This window comes from Salvelinus sp. IW2-2015, linkage group LG14, assembly GCF_002910315.2.
Source record: "Salvelinus sp. IW2-2015 linkage group LG14, ASM291031v2, whole genome shotgun sequence".
Classification (NCBI taxonomy): Eukaryota; Metazoa; Chordata; class Actinopteri; order Salmoniformes; family Salmonidae; genus Salvelinus; species Salvelinus sp. IW2-2015.
In genome coordinates, this window is record NC_036854.1 from 2,625,226 (window position 1) to 2,648,039 (window position 22,814).

Here is a 22,814-nt window from a genome sequence, read left to right on the forward strand (position 1 = left end):
TTTTCTGTGGACCCGTCTTTGTAGTGTGGGTACCAGTCGTTATAGCTAATATTCCACTCCTTGTCACTCCGGTCATTTGCCAAATTTAGGAGTGGCAAGGGGTGGAATGTAATAGCTGAACAGAGACAGCAACCAGGCTACCTTCTTTGGTCCTAGAACCCAGATCATCATGTCCCTCAAAGAATTTAAGGTAAATGTATTTGACCTTTCGGCCTTTCATTATAATATGTCATTATAAGGAACCCAGGTTTTCCATCCAACAGCATTCATATTTTTGTAACATTATTTTTGTAGATTTGTGTAGGGCATATGCCCTTTCTCAATGTGCAGGCATGGAAAGCTAAATATACGGATGATAATAAAACTCTTTATCTGTGATTTGATGATACCTCTGTCCCCTCCTGTTGAGTGGGGTGGAGACGAAAACAGAAGCCAAGTGCAATTTTTTTTTGCCGTTGCATTTTTTTCATCCGGTCACTCACTACACTTTCTGCAAAAGAAGCTAGCTAGTTGCATACAACAGCGGCATCTTCAGAGCATAGTATTACTTTCCATGCCTGCAAATTTCCAACAGTTTCAAATGTAGCTGTAGCTAATTGATAAGCGGATCGCATCAACTATTTTATTTAACTTGCACAATAATACTAGCTTCCGAACGTTGATTACGTGAGTAACGTTATTATTCATTTGGAGAACGAGAAGTCTCCCGTCATGGCGCGACGCCTAGCTAGTTAGATAACGTAGCTAACAAGTTAATTGAGGGAAGTTTCGAACGTGCTTGTTCTGGCCTTTTTGAAGAAACGTCGTTGATCAGCGCTAGAAGGACAACTATTTGCAAAGCGAGGGTGAGCAGCTAGTTAATACTGATAATTATTTTGACGTGGATGATGAATCCTAAATTAATCTAGGTAACGTTTGTTAGATCATTTATTTTGACTTCGGCTTGCCTTTCTTTAGCTTATGTCTTCTGCACGCTGCCCCGGCTAACTCAGTTGCATTTTAGCCAAACAACCGTTAGCAAACTAGCTACTATAGTTATTGTGCCTTAGTCGTTTGTGTGGATTGTCAGCTAACACATTGCATCTTAACTGTGAAATTGTGTCGTTAACGGGTTTTTACTGAATTTGGTTTATTCATGTTCATAGATCGCTATTGAGATGGCTACCCAGCTAAGTTAGCTATCCCAACTGGTTCGACAGGCAGTTGCATTGGCCATGTGCTGTAATTCTTTCTGTTCTGTAGTTAGCTAGCTAACGTTAGTAGTTAGAGCTTCGCCTTTCATGGTTGGTGTTTTAAAACGGTATACCACATGTTACTGCACGATAAACACATTTGACCAACAACTATTGTTGTGATTTGTGAACCCATAAAAGCACAAAGACATGTCAATTTGGTGGAGTCGAATAAGAATACTAACCATTACCATTTTATCCCACATGGTGGCAGTAACGTCAAAGTTGATAGTGACTTTATGGAAAGAAATAACCGGACAGACTGAGATTGATGGTATCATAACATTTATTGGTTGGCTACAGCTATTTTGACTATGTACTAAGGTGTTTAGAAGAGTTGCCTTTTGTATCATTTGCCTGCTATGTTACATTATTTAAATGTTTGTAAAATAGGCTTAAATGAGAGGTTTGCTCATTGGAAGGGTTATTATCACATTGTGTATGATGTTCCTAGAGAGTAGGCTAATGGGAATTATTTGAAAAGATTGCCTAGGTTAAGGTAAACTACAGTATGTCAAGATTGTGAATTCCACTATATTATTCTGGTACAGGGATCATCAACTAGATGAAGCAGGGATGCTGGCCCATGTTCACTCCATTGCTTCCCAAGTCAAGTTGGCTGGTGGACCATTCTTGATACACACAGGAAACTGTTGAGGGTGAAAAACCCAGCAGCGTTTCAGTTCTTGACACACTCAAACCGGTGTGCCTGGCAGCTACTACTGTACCATACCCGTTCAAGGRCACTTAATTATTTTGTCTTGCCCATTCACCCTCTGAACAGCACACATACACAATTCATGTTTCAATTGTCTCAAGACTTAATAATCCTTCTTTAACCTGTCTCCTCCCCTTCATCTACAGTGATTGTAGTGTATTTAACAAGTGACATCAATAAGGGATCATGGCATTCACCTGGTCAGTTTATCATGTAAAGAGCAGGTGTCCTTAATGTTTTGTACCCTCAGTGTATATCTCTAGTATACGAGGGAATACTTTGGACAGATTTCTGACATTTAAATAACTTGGATTTGATTTGCTGGTGGTTTTACATCTTATGTCCAACAATAAAAACATTAAAAATWAAAAAAAAAAACAGAACTTGGGAGGCCAAATAAAAGTAGCTGGGAAACCCTCCTCTATCTAGTACACCCAATAGGAAAAGTTTAATGGCTTCTTTGTCATTTCACAGGTTTTTTCCCCTTGTAAGATCAACTGGTCAGTGTAACATTGCGGGTGAAGACTGCACAAGGTCATGCCAATACAATACATTAATGTTGAATGTTCATATCTCCCGTGTGATTGAGGTTGAAGTAGGAATTGCAGCAACAACAAAAAAAAAAAAATATATATATATATAAAATAGCTTAAGCCTACTTAACACAAATCTTGCTGTATGTTGAATTCCCTTGATATGCCAAAGTGGCAATCTTATTTTACATTAGTGCATAATCAGTTTATATACAGTCAGGTCCATATTTTTTGGCACTCTTGATAAAGATGAGCAAAAAAGACTAATACAATTACTAGCTATATTGTATGCTCATATATATACAGTCTATAACATATATATACAGTCTATAATGTGTGTAACCTTTTAACTTATGGCTGGGGGCGCTGTTTTCACGTTTGGATGAAAAGCGTTCCCAGAGTAAACTGCCTGCTACTCAGGCCCAGAAGCTAAGATATGCATATTATTAGTAGATTTGGATAGAAAACACCCTGAAGTTTCTAAAACTGTTGGAATGATGTCTGTGAGTATAACATAACTCATATGGCAGGCAAAAACCTGAGAAAAAATCCAACCAGGAAGTGGGAAATCTGAAGTTTGTAGGTTTTCAAGTCTTTGCCTATCCAAGATAGTGTAAATTGGGTCCGATTGCACTTCCTAAGGCTTCCACTAGATGTCAAGTCTTTAGAACCTTGTTTCAGGGGGAGCGAATAAGAGCTGTTTGACTTAGAGGTCTGGCAGAATGCCATGAGCTAAGTCATGCATGCGGCTGTGAGAGCGAGCTGCGTTCCTTTTCATTTCTAAAGACAAAGGAATTGTCCGGTTGGAACATTATTGAAGATTTTTGATAAAAACATCCTAAAGATTGATTCTATACATTGTTTGACATGTTTCTACGAACTGTAATATAACTTTTTGACTTTTCGGCTGGACTAAGTGCCTGCGCCTCGTGAATTTGGATTTGTGAACTAAACGTGCAAACAAAAAGGAGGTATTTGGACATAAATGATGGACTTTATCGAACAAAACAAACATTTATTGTGGAACTGGGATTCCTGGGAGTGCATTCTGATGAAGATCATCAAAGGTAAGTGAATATTTATAATGCTATTTCTGACTTCTGTATGGCTTGTTTTGGTGTCTGAGCGCTGTACTCAGATTATTGCATGGTGTGCTTTTTCCGTAAAGCTTTTTTGAAATCTGACACAGCAGTTGCATTAAGGAGAAGTATATCTTTAATTCCATGCATAACACTTGTATTTTCATCAACATTTACGATGAGTATTTCTGTAATTTGATGTGGCTTTCTGCACTTTCACAGGATGTTTGTTTGAGACAATGCATTTCTGAGCATAACGTGCCAATTTAAACTGAGATTTTTGGATATAAATATGAACTTTATCGAACAAAACATACATGAATTCCTATGAGTGCCATCTGATGAAGATCATCAAAGGTTAGTGATTAATTTTCTCTTTCTGCTTTTTGTGACTCCTCTCTTTGGCTGGAAAAATGGCTGTGTTTTTCTGTGACTAGGCACTGACCTAACATAATCGCATGGTATGCTTTCGTCGTAAAGCCTTTTTGAAATCGGACACTGTGGTGGGATTCACAACAAGGGTAGCTTTAATCTTTCATGTGTGATTTCATGAAAGTTTGATTTTTATAGTAATTTATTTGAATATGGCACTCTGCATTTTTACTGGCTTTTGGCCAAGTGGGACGTTAGCGTCCCACATATCCCAGAGAAGTTAAAGGAGAAGTTGGCTTTTTACAACCAAATCTCTATCGTTGGTGTAAATGGCATGTTATTGAAGGGTCCAGACACGTTTTTGTTGTTGTTGCTATTTCACTTGTTTTAGAGAATCTTACCCCAACCAGCGAGTCAGCTGATAGCTTAGCGGTAAGAGCGTTGGGCCAGAAATTCGAATGGTCTCAGTTTGAATCCCCGAGCCGACAAGGTGCAACATCTGTCGGTGTCCTAATTGGTTTAGGGTTGCTATTGATAATGGCAGATCCTGGCTGCGACCCCACTCTCCGAGGGTGTCTATGGGGGAGTTGGGATATGCAAAAACACATTTCCAAATCACAGATGCGTGTAATGCACACTTGTACATTTGTGAAATATGACAAATATAAGCACCCACCTTTATCATTATAATGATAAAGTCCTTATCCTGGTTGTGCAGTACAGGGGCTCTGAAAACATACAAATACGTCCTTTTAGATGTTGAAAAGCTCTCATTATAGTGATGCAGGTCTTTAGACATATGAATTTGTCATTCCGAACTTTATCCGCAAGGTTATGTTTGATTTTATGCGACTCAATCTGCATTTGTTCATGTTTTTTTCAGAGCCCTGTACAGCACAAGGAGGATGACTAAGTGACTCGCCGGGTTGGGGTAAGCTTATCAAAAACAAGTTAAATCGCTAAAAAAGTGTCTGGATCCTTCCTATAAGATACCATTTACATAAAGTTTAGATTTGGTAAAAGGTAAAAAAAAAAAAAAGAAGATAATTTCTCCTTCAATGTGCCCAATGACTTATTTACTGAGTATTTTTTATTTTATTGTTATCAAAGTTTCTCAATGGCACTTTGTCCAAAATACGGAATTTAATCTACCGACTTCTTTTCTTAGACTCATTGGACCTTGACGTTTAGGATTTGTTGGATGGACATTGATAGTTGATGGAAGACGGATTACTTTGACAACGTCAAAATGTGTTCAATACCTGGGCTCCCAACACCAGGTTCAAACGTTTCAGTTCTCATAACAAGGGTGAACTGCAATCCCCAATGTGATATTGTGGAGCTATGGGGCAATTTTGATCAAGAGAGAAAAATTGCCTATCAACGCCTGCGAAAAGACATTCAGTTTCCCAGAGAAACCTTTCGTGAGTTGGAGGGAAATCCTGGAGATGTGTGCTTGGTTCAGATATATGAAACTTGGTATAGGGTACGCATAGTCTCAAGAAATGGCTCAAGTTACAATGTGTTCCTTATTGACGAAGGGAGAATGCTTGGTGTCACCACTAGCATGTTGGCTTGGGGTCAGAAAGAGTTTTTCCACCTACCCCCTGAGGTAGAATTCTGTGTTCTTTCCAATGTGTTGCCCCTGTCACCTGAGAACAGGTGGTCTCCAGTGGCCTTAGAATTTCTGAAATCCCTCTGCGGAAAGACGGTTGATGCATGTGTCCAGGACATCTTGGTGCCCCATAGAACCTTCCTCCTGGATGTTCCCTGCGTATCTAGACAGATGCACGAAATGGGGTTTGCTAAGAAGCTGAGCACCGATAAGTTCAAGCTCTACATTTCAAAGTCATTGCAGAGTGGGGCTTCAAACTCTACAGAATATCCACAGAAGTCCTCCACGAGAAATGACCCACTAGAGACCCGTGAGCAAATTGAGAAGCAGCAGAACTACATGTATCCAGAGCTGCAAACGGAAACCGTAGAGACGGTCATTGTCACGGAGGTAACCAACCCACTGCGCGTCTTCTGTCAGTTGAAGGTGTTTTCTCAAGAGTTGAAGAAACTAACGGAGCAGATTACACAACACTATGAAGGCCGAGTGGAAATGGGCATCACCAGACCCGAAACGTTGGGTTCCCCATGTGCCTCAAGAGCAAGTGACGGAAGGTGGTATCGGTCTATGTTACAACAGGTCTTTCCAGCAAATAATGTGGTTGAAGTGCTCCATGTCGACTATGGGAAGAAACAGTTTGTCCAAGCGGAGAACATCAGACCACTGGCCACAGAGTTCTTCAGAATGCCTGTTGTCACATATGTCTGCTCCCTCCACGGCGTCATCGACAAAGGCGTTGGATGGACGGCTGCCCAGATTGAATATCTGAAATCCCTACTTCTGAACAGGACTGTGATCGCCAAGTTCGAGTACCAGAGTCTGTCAGAGGGAGTCCACTACATAACACTCTATGGGAATGAAAACGCAAACATCAACAAACTGTTTGGCACAAAGGAGAGATGTTTGCTGGACTCTGAGAAGTCGCATGAGAAGTTACATGGAGATTATGCTGTTCGCAACAACTGTGCAAGTCCTCCACATCCAGATGGAATCACATTTCAGCAAACTGCACCACCAAGCTCTGGTGATCCCAAGGAAATGAAGGCTAAATATCCTGCCGAAGATCTCCCTCTGAATTCTTCACACGTGGCAGTTGTACAACATGTGGAGAACCCTTCAGAATTCTGGATTCACACACAGATGTATGCAGATGCATTTAATCAAATGATGAGTGATCTTGCTGATTTGTACAGCAACCCAGTCAGTGCGGGAGTTGTCAAATGTCCAAAGGTTGGCCTTTATTGTGCTGCAAGATCACAAGACAACTCTTTTTACAGGGCGACTGTGTCTGAAGTCACTGGGAACAAGGCCAGGGTCTTCTTTTTTGACTATGGAAACACAGAGATGATTGACTGGTTCAATCTGGGAGTCCTTCCTGACAAGTTTAAAGAGTTGCCAGCACTTGCACTGAAGTGTAGGCTGGCCGGTATTAGACCAAAAGAGGAGAAATGGAGCCGAAATGCTACGGACTTCTTCACAAAATCAATCGCAGACAAGATCCTGGATGTACACGTAACTGCAAAGTCTCATGGTGCTCACATTGTTCAACTGATGGACTCATCTGCACATGGAGAGCGAGATGTCAGTAAGCTGCTTTGCAGTGCTGGCTTTGCAGAGAAGGGCGACACAAGTAAGACCCCTCACAAGGCCTCTTCAAGGCCTATCATTGCCCCCACAACACAGAACCCACGTGCCATTCCTTATGATGTGTTCAAGGCAAGTGTTGGCCCTCAAGGATTGTCCACCAGCGATTCCACTGTCAAAGAGTCCAGAACTGCCTTCAAGGAATACCTGTTTCCAATAGGAAGTTCAGTTGAAGTTACGGTGTCTTACGTTGAGAGTCCAAATGACTTTTGGTGCCACCTAGCACAAAATTCTAATCATCTAAAATGGCTCATGCAAGACATACAGCAGCACTATGCTGACACCGAGTTTGAGCAACCTGTGGAATCTGCCTGTGTTGCCCGCCACCCAGACAACGGAATGTGGTACAGAGCCCTGGTCATTCAGAAGCATGCAACACTGCACGTTGATGTGCTGTTCATAGACTATGGTCAGACAAAGACAGTCTCCCTGCAAGACTTGCGCCGCATAGATCCCAACTTCGTACAACTTAAAGGTCAAGCTTTTCGTTGCAGCTTGTACAACCTTATCCTCCCTACTTCTCACACCACTGAATGGCCTGAAGATGCCATTAGACAGTTCCAGGACTTTGTGGACACCGCAGCATCCGACCACAGGGTCTTGAAGTGCACCATATATGCTGTCATGTACAATGCCCAGAAAGTGGTATTCAATGTGGTGGATCTGGAAACACCCTTTCAGAGTGTCTGCAACTTGATGGTTCAGAAAGGACTGGCAAACCGTGCACCTGCCAAAAAAGTCCCTTCCTCCCCTTTCCGGTTGGACACCTACTACTACTCCACTCACAACATCAAAACGGGGAGTGAAGAAGAGGTCAGTGTAACAAGTGTGAAAAATGTCAATCACTTCTACTGCCAGCTGAAAAGGAATGCAGATACAGTTGAAGGACTTGCAGAGACCATCAACACGCTTTGTCGCCAGTTGGAGATCACCAACTGTCCCCAAACTTTTGGAACTGTGTGCTTTGCAAAATACACAGACGGAGAGTGGTACAGAGGGCAGATCAAGTCTAGAAATCCAACAATCCTGGTGCACTTTGTGGATTATGGCGACACATTGGAAGTAAACAAATCAGATCTGCTTCCCATTCCCATTGAGGCCAGTGAGATCATGTCTGTGCCTGTACAAGCTGTCCAGTGTGGGCTTTCTGATATCCCCGGAGAGGTTACAAATGAGGTGAACGGCTGGTTTGAGACCAGTATGACTGACCGGAACTTCAGGGCTCTTGTGGTGGCAAAAGAACCTGGGGGCAAGTTGCTGGTGGAGCTCTATGACAGGAAAATGCAAGTGAATGCAAAGATAAAGGAGAAGTTCAACCTTGACATGCACAGAGAAGAGCAAGTGGTACACCGGAGCAGGAGACCACATGATGGAACCAGCAGCCACACATCAGCTCTTGAAGCCAAACCTTGGTCTACAACTAAAGAGGCGCTACAAAAAACAGACGAGGACACCCAAAAGTTTGAGAAACTCCCTCGAGCACCCTACAGGACATATCAAAAACGGGTACCTTTGAGGAGACCTAATGAGCGAGTTTGTTCAGAGTCCAGGAAACAACCAGAAAAAACAATTCCTCAGGCGGAAACGAAAGGCCCACAAGCGCCAAAGCCATCCCTCAGTGAACCACAAAAGGAGATTGTGGTTCCCAAAGCAAAGGTGAAAGATCTTCCAAAACTCTCAGACCTGCCCTCAAAATCCATAAATCCAGGCATGGTAGCCGATGTCTTTGTCTCACATTGCAATAGTCCACAGAGTTTCTTTGTACAGTTGATCAAGGAGGAAGATGACATTTATTCCATTGTGGAAAAACTCAATGATGAACAGTCAACTGCTGAAACCATTCACACTAAGGACTTGAGTCAAGGAGACTTGGTCAATGCAGAGTTTCCAGATGATTCGTCATGGTACCGTGCAGTTGTAAGTGAAATACTGGGAAACGAAACAGCTCTTGTTGAGTTCATAGACTTTGGAAATACAGCAACGGTTTCAGCCTCCAAGATATGTCAACTCGACAAACACTTTCTTGAAATTCCCAGGTTCAGTATTCACTGCTTCCTAAGTGGAGTGACAGCTGTCGGAAACCAAGCAGAACTGAATCCGGAAGTTGTGTCTAACTTCAAAGAGAAAGTTGGTTTAAACGGTAACAAACGGTTAGGGTGCATGTTCATGAAACAGTCTGGATCTTTTTGGGAGGTTGGCCTAGTGCACGGCAGCAAAGCAATCACATGCAATATATCTCCCAGCAGCCCAACAGCCTCGTCTGATGTGATACCTGAGACATCAGAAGGCTCCAACCAAGAGGCAGAAGAGCCCCAAAAAAGCCCTTCTGCTAGAAGTGTGCCACCAGAGATGAGCACTTTGGTCGACGTTAAGACTGCTCGTTATAGTAAGCCTGACATTTCAGAGGGACAGACCGTAGAAGTCTATGCCTCTATTATAAATGGACCTCAGTCCTTTTGGTGTCAATCTGCTGAATCGGACAAACTTGATAAGATCACTGAAGTTGTTGCAGACGCTGGGAATGCTGTGGCATCTACGTTAATTGACAGTGAAACCCTGTGCACTGGAAGCCCTTGCATTGCTCTATTTGTGGACGATGAACAGTGGTACCGTGCAGAAGTCCTGAGGAAAGATGGAGATGCCTTATCCATTCTTTTTGTGGACTATGGAAATGAGTCTACAGTCAATCTGAACGATGTGAGGCCAATGCCAACTGTGCTCATTGACACTCCCCCACAGGCGTTCCAGTGTCAGCTTGAAGGGTTTGATTATTCACAAGGATCCTGGCATGACACTGCTGCTGACCAGTTATCAGAACTCATAAAAGACAAGCTTCTACACCTGACAGTTCTGAGAGTATCCAGTCAAAAGCGGGGTGGGATCACATGTTTCCTCAAGGTGAAATGCGAGGAAGAAATGATAAATGACACTATGAAGCTGTACTGGAAGAGCTCTGTTGACAAAGAAACGTCTGAAGACGAAGACAAGTCCGATCCTACAGGAGTTGCAATGTCAGGTGACATGCCTTCATTAGTAGGTGAATTTAAGTTGGTTGAGGAAGAGGCAGCAGTGCCCAACTCAAGTCCCGAAGAGCCATATGAAAACATCAGAGAGCACGACACAGACTATGCTTTGGCCCATAGTGAAACTCATGAGTTAGTGGATGAGGACAAATGCACAGACATTTCTGATGAGCAACAGGACAACTCAGTACTCACCCAAGCAACAGATGAAGGTCATGCAGAGGATGTGGATCTGATAAGTTTCCAGGTAGATGCAGACTGTTTTGATCACCTTGGCAACACAGAGTTAATTGAAGATGACAAAGAGGAAGAAAAGCAGTCTTACACAAATGAGATCCAAGAATCCATGACCGCCATACAGGGTCTGAGTGCAACGACACCCAACGAAGGGAAAGAGACTAAGTCCATTCCCATCATCATCATCTGTGAGGAACCCGGTGACGCAGGACTCGAATGTGCCTCAGAGAGTGGAGATTCATGTGAGGCTCAAGTGGCAACTTCCCAAGGGAACAAAGACATCTTGGTTTCAAGGACTAAAAAGGACACATTGGAAGTAGACAAAGACGAAAGTGGGAGTGTATCAGTACTGGAAAAAGCCTTCAGTCTGGATGACTCAGAGTCACGTCTGTACTGTGACGAACACTTTGACCAGACTTCTCTTTCAAACATCGACCAAGGTCAAGACGACATCTATGAGGAAGTTTTCAAACTGTGTGCTGAGCCTGTCATCGAGAGTGCAAAGTCAGAACATGCTGTCACAGAGGAGTCAGAAACCAAAGATGAGGAACTGGATACCTTGGCTTTGGAGTTGGAGACCAAAAAAGAGGAGTCTGGAATCAGAGATGAGGATGTCAACGTCTCTGCTGTTGTACCTGAATCTGGTGAGTTCTACACGTTATTTACTATTTGAACTTTGCATTCTTTTCCATCAAATTTGAGTACTTACTACATTTTAAATTAGTCATTTAGCAGATACTCTTAACCAGAGCGACGTGCAGTAGAGTACATACATTTTTTGTACTTTATGGTACGTATTACACTGGGTGTGTTTGTTTAATATTAAAAGGTTTTGCCTTTTTTTTTTGGTCTGTTTTAGAGTTTGGTAAACTTCAGAGAGTTGAGCCGACTGTTCCAGTTGGGTCATCATCCTGTGTCGTTTGGTCCTCTGCTAAGAAGAGTTGGTGTAAAGCAAAGATTTTGAAGCTCTTTGAGGACTCCATAAAGGTAAGCAAGCTCCTCCACACCCTGTGTTTAAAAACAACCAACTGATGTGTGAGACGTATCACTGCATATATTTGTATCTGAAATATAACCCTGAGCTGTTCTAAATAAAATAAAAAATTAAACGCTAGGTTCTGCTGCTGGATGACGACACTGAAATGATAGTAGACCCACACAATATATTTGAGCCGTTGTCTTCAGAAACAGAAGAGGTTTGTAACAAGGAATGTTTCTCCCTCCATCTTCACATGACAAACATTTCCAATAGAGATAATGGCCTTTATAATTTACTTCATTGTGATGTTTGTTAATTTGAGCATCATATGTTTACACTTTGAACTTGACCAGAGTGATGACTTCGATACAGCGTCGTCGAATGCTGGGTCAGAACGTGGTAAGCGTGTCTCAGATCTCTTAAAGACGCAGTGTTTTGATATGACTCAAATGATTCATCTTCATACAGAACAGTGACATGAAAGTTTCTTGCACTATTTTGGAGTCTTATCCCAGGTTTGCTAACATACAGATCATGAAGACACAGATGACAGTGACAACACCGTTGCAGGAGATGACCTGAGCAAGGCTGCCTCAGAGGTAGGTGTAATTGTAATCTTTTTGTATCGATTCTATGCATTTTCTCTGTTTTTAAAATGGAGCTATTGTAAAATGTATTTTACAGGGCTTTCTGGTGGATCTCGACACTGAGATTGTAGATCCGTGCAAAAACGTTGTTGTAGTGTGCAAAACCAGAGCTGTTAATACATTGGTTTTCCCATTTTTCCTCCACAAGAGAATGATTTCCTGTTACTCACAATTAAACTCCAGCATGCTCTATCGCAGGTCCAGGATGACTCTACTCTAGCTGATGTGTGTGCACCATTAGAGGAATCTAGTGGTGAGTGGTATTTCATAATTCTGTAGATAATAGATTAAAACCTAATGCAGTACATGACACATCAGCAAAGAGTGTGTGATGTTGATTCTCAGTCTTAATATTTATGACGGTGTACTGAAGACACATGAAAGTGGAACGTCGCTATTCATCTATGCCTTGCGAGAGCCCATTTTGACAACTTTGATCATTTGACAGGTTTAGCTAAATGCAAACAACCAAAAAAGTACTGTTTCTGAACATGATCAATGCCCTTGCAGACGTGCTTTCAGAACAGCTAGTTGATATTGAACCAGCAACTGATGTAGACGTTGTATCCAGTGTTCCCACACAGGATAATAAGGTAAGCGGTTGGTTGTAATAAGTGACATTCACATTGTCGTCATAAAACGGAACTATGAATACTCTTAATAATCGGTTACATTTTAGGATGATGACTTGCTTGAGGAAGACTCATGTCTTGGAGAAGTGACTTCATGTCTCATTGGAGACTGTTTAGGTATGTGATCACATCTGATTTGACTGGTGTCAGACAAATCCATACATGGACAAATGCACTCTTATTGTTTGATTTTAAATTATGAATGTAAATATCCTTTACAGTTGCATCCACAGATGATGGTGCTGAGATTAAGAAAGCAACCTATGCAGATGGTATATCAAGTGCTACCCCGCAGGAAAGGGTAAGCATATTTGGAGTGGTACTGTAGAGAGGAGTTGTTGCATTGTTTATTTGTATCCCCTTTGGGACGCTTTTGATTGGGACGCTTATGATATTCTGTTCATTTTTAGGATGAACTTCTAGGGGAATCAAAGTCTAGTCCTGATGAAGACTGTTTAGGTTTGTGATGACATTTTGTGGATTCAGGCTGTAGTATTTCTGTGTAGTTATTGATGCCAATTATAAATGTTTTTTGTAGTGTCCACAGAACAAAGAACTGATGCTCAAGAGGCAACTGTTGTGGAGGTTACATCCAGTGCTCCCACACAGGTCAAGGTAACACAACTCTTCAAATCGAATTATATTTGTGACGTACACACTCTACAAAGGTATAAAAGGTGCAGTGAAATGTTTGTGTGCTAGTGACCTCATTGCAGTACATTTATATATATATATATATATATATATATATATATATATATATATATATAAATATATATATAAATAAAAGGGTTGTTTCTTTTTCAGGACCCTGTCTTTCAAAGATAATTTGTAAAAATCTAAATAACTTCACAGATCTTCATTTTAGAGGGTTTAAACTCTNATTTTAGAGGGTTTAAACTCTGTTTCCCATGCTTGTTCAATGAACCATAAACAATTCATGAACATGCACCTGTGGAATGGTCGTTAAGACACTAACAGCTTACAGACGGTAGGCAATTAAGGTCACAGTTATGAAAACTTAGGACACTAAAGAGGCCTTTCTACTGACTCTGAAAAACACCAAAAGAAAGATGCCCAGGGTCCCTGCTCATCTGCGTGAACGTGCCTTAGGCATGCTGTACGCAGGCATGAGGACTGCAGATGTGGCCAGGGCAATAAATTGCAATGTCTGTACTGTGAGACGCCTAAGACAGCGCTACAGGGAGACAGGGTGGACAGCTGATCGTCCTCGCAGTGGCAGACCATGTGTAACAACACCTGCACGGGATAAGATACGTCATCAGAGCGCGTGTACTGTCTACACTCGGTTTGTTTATTACATTTTTTTCATTAAATCAATTTTAATCAGAACTAAAGTTTTGTTGCTAAGGATTCCACGACGAGGTTAGCCTTTACGCCTGGGACTGCAAGTTTGTGTTCCATTTTTTTGCGTGGATTCCACGAGTGCTAGCTCGCTGTACTACAGACATCTGTCGTTGTCGTGAGAGACTCATTGTTATCTTTTCGTAAAACAACTGGTTGCAGTGTAGAGCCTACCTGGATTCCCAGGAGAGCCTGAGGGAAATCGATGAGTGCCAACAGTTTTACTCTATGGAGGAACAACATACTCCATCATGGAAAGATTCAACTACCTCACAAATGAACTTTAACATAAAAAAAGATTTATCTACAGACACGGACGATTTACTTACAAATGATGTAGAGGCTAGTGCTCTGGCTGGAATCCATGCAACACTGGAAACGTTTTGTGAGGTAGCAGGGCTGAAGGGGAGTTTGGAGTTTAGCCAGAGTGAAATTCTTACGCTCCAAGGAGAGAACAAGGCACTGACAGCCAAGGTAAAAATCCACGATTCCAACATGGATTGTCTACTCAGGGAAAATGGGGTGATGGAGTCGCTACTAGACATACAAAGTCGTAGCATGCGTGAAAATATTTTTTTCCCCTGGGATTCCTGAGGACGCATCCAATAATCCAGAGGGTGAGATCAGAGAATTCATGCAATCTGCCTTGAAACTTCCTATAGAGACTGCAAACAAGGTGTCTGTCCACCGAGTACACAGACTTGGAGCTCGGAGCGGCAAGACCAAGGGTCCCCGACCGATCATCGTAAAATGAACACAACCAACAAAAGGAGCTGATCAAAAGCAGGGGAAGAGTGCAGAGGCAACAGAGGGAGAAGGGTAAGCCTGCCTTTCTCATTGTGGACAAACTCTTTATAGATGGACAGCTATTCCGCGACAGCTCCATAACATCATGGCTGTACTAAATTCTACAGGGACCTCAGGTTACGAAAAAAAGAAAGTATGGGAACTGTAAAAATATCTGAACACTATGAAGTGGATATGAACACACACGTACTCAATTACATGTTCACTTACACATACACACACACACACACACCTGATCTTGCTCTCTTCTCTCTCTGTCGAACTGTTTTATAATTTAATGTGTTTTGTTTGTCTATCTTTTTTATGTATTTGTCTACAAGTTTATATATATTTAAAACAAGCAAGGGGAAGATATCAGAATAGGGGCATTGGGGAATAATAACATATTGTACGGAATACATTTGTACTGTAGTGAAGCCATCTCTAGAGTAATGCAAGGTCTCTGTCATGATCATGTGAAATGTCAATTGCTATGGAAATGCTGGGATGTGTTCAATGATGTTAAATGTAATTATGATGTAACTATGACGGTGATACGATATGGATTACAATTGTCATCATGAATATTAAGGCTATACGCAATACATGTTACAGACACTCAACCATGCAAATTGGCGAAGTTATTATTTATTTGGACATCACACATTATAGTCTTACTCTTATACAGGCATCGTACACACTCTCACTAAATCACATCCAATATCATACACATCAACCTACTCAGATTTACTACACACAATGTCTTGTCTCARTTTTYTAACATCTGTGGCATTGGCTCACAGGCAAGGAAATAAACAAATATTGCTAGAACCTTTTACTTGAATTCTAAATATCAGACATTTGAAATCTCTCATTTTGACCGTCATAATACCTCTGATGGCAGTAACTTTACAAGCACTAATTATGGTCAATTTAGCCTGAGAATAGTATCTAGTTATGATAAGTGTACAATATTACATATTGGATCTTTAAAAAATACAACTTTTACATTACCCTGCAGTTTACCTATACAATTGGCTGATGGTGAAGTAGACATACTTGTTGTTCATGTCAGAAAATATAGAAGTAAGCTCTCCACAATGAATTTCAATAGAAAACTTGTAAAAATAGACAAGATCCTGCAACTATGGAGAGGTAAATACCTGTCTATTTATGAAAAAATTGCCCTGATTTAACTTCTTAGTCATATCTCAGTTTACTCACTTACTTATGGCGCTGCCTACTCCTGATGATTCGTTTTTCAAATCATATGAGCAAAAAATATTTCGCTTTATCTGGGATGCTAAACCAGACAAAATAAAACGTGCCTAAAAAAATGCCTTTTTGCCTTTGCAGATTGCCATGTCTCATTTTCGATTAATTGAAAATTATATATTTTTCAAAGTATCTCTCTTTTTCAAACAAGCATTGCAGAGCTAGCTACAATTTCAATTTCATCCCCCTGAAAAGATCGAACAAATATTACAACAAATATTATGGCTGAACTCGTGGTTGGCTGGTTGATAAAATACCTGTATTTATGGGAAAGATGTTTTGAAAAGGGTATTTTGTTCTTAAATGATATTGTAAATTGGAATGGTAGAGTTATGTCCTTGGAGTTATCAGAATTGTACAGGAAGGTCTGCTCAATCCAAGAGTACAACAAATTGATTACAGCATTACCCCAAAAATGGAGGAGGCGGGTGGCAGCGGGAGGAGGTAGGGAACTGGTCTGTCTGCCCAATGTAAAGGATCAAAACTTGAAGAGGAATAAAAAATATTATAAATAGGAAAGTATACCAGTTTCATTTGAGGACCAGGATGTTGACAACTTGCAAAATAGTTGAAGAGATTTTTGTACTGATTCCATGGTATGAGTTGATATATAAAACAATGCAAGATTCAAGATTTTGTGCTTTTCAGCTGAAATTATTATATAGACTTCTTGCCACCAACAAAATGTTGAATATATGAGGCATAAAATCATCGAAGCTCTGCAGATTTTGTGAGGATACAGAATCAAAAGACAATATATTTTGGTATTGCCCTCAGGTAGCTTATTTCTGGTCTCAGGTTCAGGAATGGCTGAAAATGCATAGCATTGATCTAAAATTGACCCTAGAAATAGTATCTTTAGGAGATCTGGAAAGACCGGGTCAGTCAATTACTAATATACTAATACTCTTAGTAAAAGTATTTGTTTTCAACTTGCAATCTGTGGATTCTATTCGATTTAGATTGAAATTGTACATTAAACATCACAGCATAGTTGCAAAATATGTGTTGCGTAGAAACCCGAAGTGGGTGGCCAGCAGAGATAGATGGAATGGGCTGAGGGTTGGGATGTGGAATTGGAGACAAGTGCGAGTGGAGTTAGAATGATGGTCAAAGATAAAAGTCAAAATAAAACATAATAAAAGTATGTTTGAATGACACTRRGRGGCAGTGTTTTTACAACTAGCGCCGGTTTGGCTGAGGTTGATGCCGTGCAGGTGTTTGTACACATGCAAATACACACTCTCATTCAATAAACGCATACAACACACATACATGTAATAGTACCAGACATGCACACAAACATATACAGTTGACATTGCTGTTATGATTTTAGTTGTCCTTGACTCTCTTTGTTTAAAAAATTATAATTTTTTTTTCTCCATTGTTTGCTGTTTTCTTCTDTCTTCTTTTTTTCATTTTCTTGGTTGTTGGTGCATCTGGGGGTTCTTGGGGTGGGGAATAGAAAAATTAAAACAATTCCTTTGGGGGGGCTGTGGGAGGGGTCTTGAATGGTTGAGGGACAGCTTTTGGGGAACTGGGGGGGGGGGTTTGGCCTGGTGGGAGATCTGTCAACGTGCCCTTGAGCAGGGCATTGACACTGGATGCTTCTGTGTGTCGCTCTGCATGGGAGTCTGTTGGATGACTGGTATGATGTAGTCATTGAACGGCTTCACTGCAAGTATATTGTATGTTTCGGATATTCAATAAAAATAAACACCTGCACAGGATCGGGACATCTGAACCATCACACCTGCGGGACAGGTGCAGGATGGCAACAACAACTGCCCGAGTTACACCAGGAACGCACAATCCCTCCATCAGTGCTCAGACTAAACGCAATAGGCTGAGAGGCTGGACTGAGAGCTTGTAGGCCTGTTGTAAGGCAGGTCCTCACCGGACATCACTGGCAACAACGTCGCTTATGGGTACAGGACTGGCAAAAAGTGCTCTTCACTGACGAGTCGCTGTTTTGTCTCACCAGGGGTGATGGTCGGATTTGCGTTTATTGTCGAAGGAATGAGCGTTACACCGAGGCAATGTACTCTGGAGCAGGGTTGAGGTGGAGGGTCCGTCATGGTCTGGGGCGGTGTGTCACAGCATCATCGGACTGAGCTTGTTGTCATTTCAGGCAAACTCAACGCTGTGTGTTACAGGGAAGACATCTTCCTCCCTCATGTGGTACCCTTTCAACAGGCTCATCCTGACATGACCCTCCAGCATGACAATGCCACCAGCCATGCTGCTCGTTCTATGCGTGATTTCCTGCAAGACAGGAATGTCAGTGTTCTGCCATGGCCAGCGACGAGCCCGGATTTCAATCCCATTGAGCACGTCTGGAACCTGTTGGATTGGAGGGTGAGGACTAGGGCCATTCCCTCCCAGAAAGGTCCGGGAACTTGCAGGTGCCTTGGTGGAAGAGAGGGGTAACATCTCACAGCAAGAACTGGTAAATCTGGTGTAGTCCATGAGGAGGAGATGCACTGCAGTACTTAATGCAGCTGGTGGCCACACCAGATACTGACTGTTACTTTTGATTTTGACCCCCCCTTTGTTCCGGGACACATTATTCAATTTCTTAGTCACATGTCTGTGGAACTTGTTCAGTTTGTCTCAGTTGTTGAATCTTGTTATGTTCATACAAATATTTACAGATGTTAAGTTTTCTGAAAATAAACGCAGTTCACAGTGAGATGACGTTTCTTTCTTTGCTGAGTGTGTGTATGTATGTGTGTGATTATATATAATCACACAAGTTATTTGAGTTGTGGTAGAGGGGAATCTTAACATTTTCTGCAACAAACTTGCACTAATATTCTATGCAATTTTAGGATGATCTTCTCGGTCATGAAGAAGTCTGTTCAGGTATAAGATTTCTCTTTACACAACAGACTAACAACACTAACTCACACATTTTCTCAATTGTGGGATGACTGTTTATGTGTTATGTAGTGACTTGTTGACGTCAATTGTCAGTGTAAATGTCTTTGTAGATTGTGCAGAACAGTTTGCTGAGATTGAAGAGGCGACCGATGTGGAGGTAGTATCCAGTGCTGCTACACAGGACAAGGTAACGGAACTGTTGAGTAACACTGGAGAGAGGGGTGCTTCTTCACAGTGAGTAGGTTAACATGCACACTAATATTTAAATATTAAACTGATTATGGCAGTAGTCGGATTATGAAATAGTCATGTAAACGCCTTACTCTGCTTCTCGTAAGGTCAAAATCGAAGTTGGCATACGTCGGTTAAAACACCTGGTTTTCTGAGCAATCTTTCCAATTGTTAAGAAATGTTAGGACTTGAATCGGTGTTCCAGCGGTGTATTTGGTCTGCGCATGTGCATCAGCCAAGTGAGCCTCCCTCTAGCGCGTGTAGAAGTGTGTTCGGAACAACAATGTATGCGTCTTAGTTTTCACATACAAACTTTATATGTCCAAACTCGGAGTCAAATATGCTTCCCAAAAATAACATGTTCACTGTGGTACATTTGTTTTGAGGAGTGATTTATTTATTATATATATTTTTTTCATTTATCAGTGACATCAGGTAGCCTGATTCCATGTAAACAGGAGTATTAGGGACATCGTTCTTCTTGAAAGCATGCAAACATTTTAATTAAACTATTATAATAATCTGACTATCCATAATCACATTATTGTGTGCATGTAACCACACTCATTGTCTGAACTTTGAATGACACTAATGATTTTCTATTCAATTTAAGAATGATGTGCAGCATGAGCAAGATATGTCTTTTCCTGGCGAAGACTCTGCAGGTATGTGCTCATCTTCGGGATCCATAGTTACTAGTTGGTCAATAATACTGTCTGATAAAACAGGCCAATGATGAAGGGATATTACTTAAAAAAAATATATATTCATTTCTGACACTCATTTGGTATTTCATTAGGATCCCCATTAGCTGTTACAGAAGCAGCAGCTACTCTTCCTGGGGTCCACACAGAACATKAAACATTATACATAATACAGAACATTAATAGACAAGAACAGCTCAAGGACAGAACACATCAATTTAAAAATGGCTCGCATTGCCTACATGTCAATACATACACACAAACTAGTCTCTAGTGGGGGAGAGGCGTTGTGTCGTGAGGGGTTGCTTTATCTGTTGATTTTTTTAAATCAGGTTTGCTGTTCATTTGAGCAATATGAGATGGGAGTTCCATGCAATAATGGCTTTATATAACATTTTAACATTTAAGTCATTTAGCAGACGCTCTTATCCAGAGCGACTTACAAATTAATACTGTACACTTTATTGAATTTGTTCTGGATTTGGGGACTGTGAAAAGACTCCTGGTGGCATGTCTGGTGGGGTAAGTGTGTGTCAGAGCTGTGTAAGTTGACTATGCTAACAATTTGGAATTTTCAAAACATTGACTGCATCACTTATCTTTATAAGAAACAGTCTTTCCTCAACTCTTAGCCAAGAGCGACTGGCATACATAGTATTTATATTAGCCCTCTGATTACAATAACGACCAAGACATGCTGCTCTGTTCTGGGCCAGCTGCAGCTTTAGGTCTTTCATTGCAGCACTCGACCACACAACTACGATAATCAAGATAAGACAAAACTAGAGCCTGCAGGACTTGCTTTGTGGAGTGTGGTGTCAATAAAGCAGAGCATCTCTTTATTACGGACAGACCTCTCCCCATCTTTACAGCCATTGCATCTCTTTTGACCATGACTGTTTACAATCTAAGGTAACGGCAAGTAATTTAGTCTCTTCAACTTGTTCAACTGCCAAACCATTCATTACCAGATTCAGCTGAGGTCTAGAACTTAGGGAATTATTTGTACCAAATACAATGCTCTTAGTTTAAGAGATGTTCAGGACCAGTTTATTACTGGCCACACATTCTAAAACAGAATGCAACTCTTAAGGGTTTCAGTGACTTCATTAGCTGTGGTTGCTGAGAGTCCTTTAGGTGCCTTTTGGCAAACTCCAAGCGGGCTGTCATGCCTTTTACTTAGTATTGGCTTTTGTTTGGCCACTACCATAAATGCCTGAATGGTGGAGTGCTGCAGAGATGGTTGTCCTTCTGGAAGGTTCTCCCATCTCCACAGAGCAACTCTGGAGCTCTGTCAGAGTGACCATCGGCTTCTTGATCACCTCCCTGACCAAGGCCCTTCTCCCCCGATTGCTCAGTTTGGCCGGGCGGCCAGCTCTAAGAAGAGTCTTGGGGGTTTCAAACTTCTTCCAGTTTAAAAATTGAGGCCACTGTGTTCTTGGGGACTTTCAATGTTCTGTTTTTTTTTGTTGGTACCCTTCCCCCGATCTTTACCTTGACACAATCCTGTCTTGGAGCTCTATGGACAATTCCTTTGACCTCATGGCTTGGATTTTGCTCTGACATGCACTGTCAACTGTGGAACCTTATAGACAGATGTGTGCCTTTCCAAATCATGTCCAATCAATTGAACTTACCACAGGTGGACTCCAAGTTGTAGAAACATCTCAATGATGATCAATGGAAACAGGATGCACCTGAGCTCAATTTCGAATCTCATAGCAAAGCGTGTGAATACTTATATAAATAAGGTAACTTTTCGCTTTGTCATTATAGGGTATTGTGTGTAGATTGAGAACATTTATTTCATACATTTTTGAATAAGGCTGTAAAGTAACAATGTGGGAAAAAAGGGCATCATCATACATGGACACACACATGCTGTGTTTATTGCCAGTGGCAGGTCATTGGTGAAAAGAAAAGAGGGCCTCGAGCTCATTGATATGATCAACCATTCATAACCAGAAAAATAGGATATTTGTATTTCTGATTTTCTCATCACATCTCTGCCCTCACCTTTCTCCCATACAGAAGTTGTGATGTCACAGGTGACTCATCTCAGCCTGAGAGTGGAGGAGAACTCCGATGATGACGTCATCTTTGTGTCAGAGATTCGGACCACCCAGGAACAAAGCCAGTCCAGTGACTAGTGTGTTGTTGTGCAGGCACAGTTCTATTCCATGTTGTAATCTGGGATGTTAAATCAATCTGTTCAGTGGCATTTTGTTTGCATTCTGTGTCCAGTTTATTTGGTAATTTGCTTTGCTTTTTCCTTTATTTAGCTGTAAGCACCCATCTTCACCTCAAGTTAGCCATTTGTCTCTAGATCAGAAATACCTCAGAGGGTATACTACAAAGCAGGTTCAACGAGTTAGCCAGCTAACTTTGATAAGCAACCAGAAATAGCTATTGATTTTCTGGAATATAAAAAATGTGAAATTTAGATATGAGTTGGCTGAATCAATTAGATTATGCCAATGATTTAGCTAAATATATATATTTTTTAACTCCTTAATCCTGCTTTGTAGTATACTACTCTGTCCATACCAAGTTTAGAAAGATTGACAATCTTTGAAATACTATGACACTGTCTTTGGATGATTGTTGCATCAGTATTCTAAACGGAACTCCTGTCAGCCTAGTGTATTTATGGAACACTGCACAATTGATCTGTTTAGTTTGAGTAATTTTGCCCAAGTTCTATTCAATTATTGTTGACGTTTAAACATTGGACACACTTTCTGTCCATATTCAATGTGAAAGGCTTTCACAAGATGGTTGTTCCTGTAAAGAGATGTGCAGTGTTCTGAGAATTTTTTTGTTTACACAATACATAATCTTGCACTTCCTTCCACGCGT

At 41.1% G+C, this 22,814-nt stretch overlaps 1 protein-coding gene across 3 annotated transcripts; it reads left to right on the forward strand.

Annotated features, from left to right (window-relative positions):
• Nucleotides 1-501: 501 nt before the first annotated feature.
• tdrd6a (tudor domain containing 6a) lies at nucleotides 502-22,804 on the forward strand. Of its 3 annotated transcripts, XM_023999707.2 has the most exons (17): nucleotides 502-845; nucleotides 4,818-4,865; nucleotides 5,103-11,097; nucleotides 11,313-11,440; nucleotides 11,569-11,649; nucleotides 11,786-11,831; nucleotides 11,964-12,031; nucleotides 12,278-12,332; nucleotides 12,590-12,672; nucleotides 12,759-12,828; nucleotides 12,933-13,012; nucleotides 13,122-13,170; nucleotides 13,250-13,326; nucleotides 18,969-19,002; nucleotides 19,131-19,207; nucleotides 19,865-19,916; nucleotides 21,987-22,804. In XM_023999707.2, the coding sequence occupies exons 3-17, from the start codon at nucleotides 5,184-5,186 to the stop codon at nucleotides 22,103-22,105; spliced, it is 6,933 nt and encodes a 2,310-aa protein (XP_023855475.1). In that variant the 5' UTR covers nucleotides 502-845; nucleotides 4,818-4,865; nucleotides 5,103-5,183; the 3' UTR covers nucleotides 22,106-22,804. The 3 variants fall into 3 exon arrangements, 2 of the variants coding, with proteins under 2 accessions (XP_023855475.1, XP_023855476.1); XR_011480837.1 differs by lacking the exon at nucleotides 13,122-13,170; XM_023999708.2 differs by lacking the exon at nucleotides 11,569-11,649.
• Nucleotides 22,805-22,814: the final 10 nt, after the last annotated feature.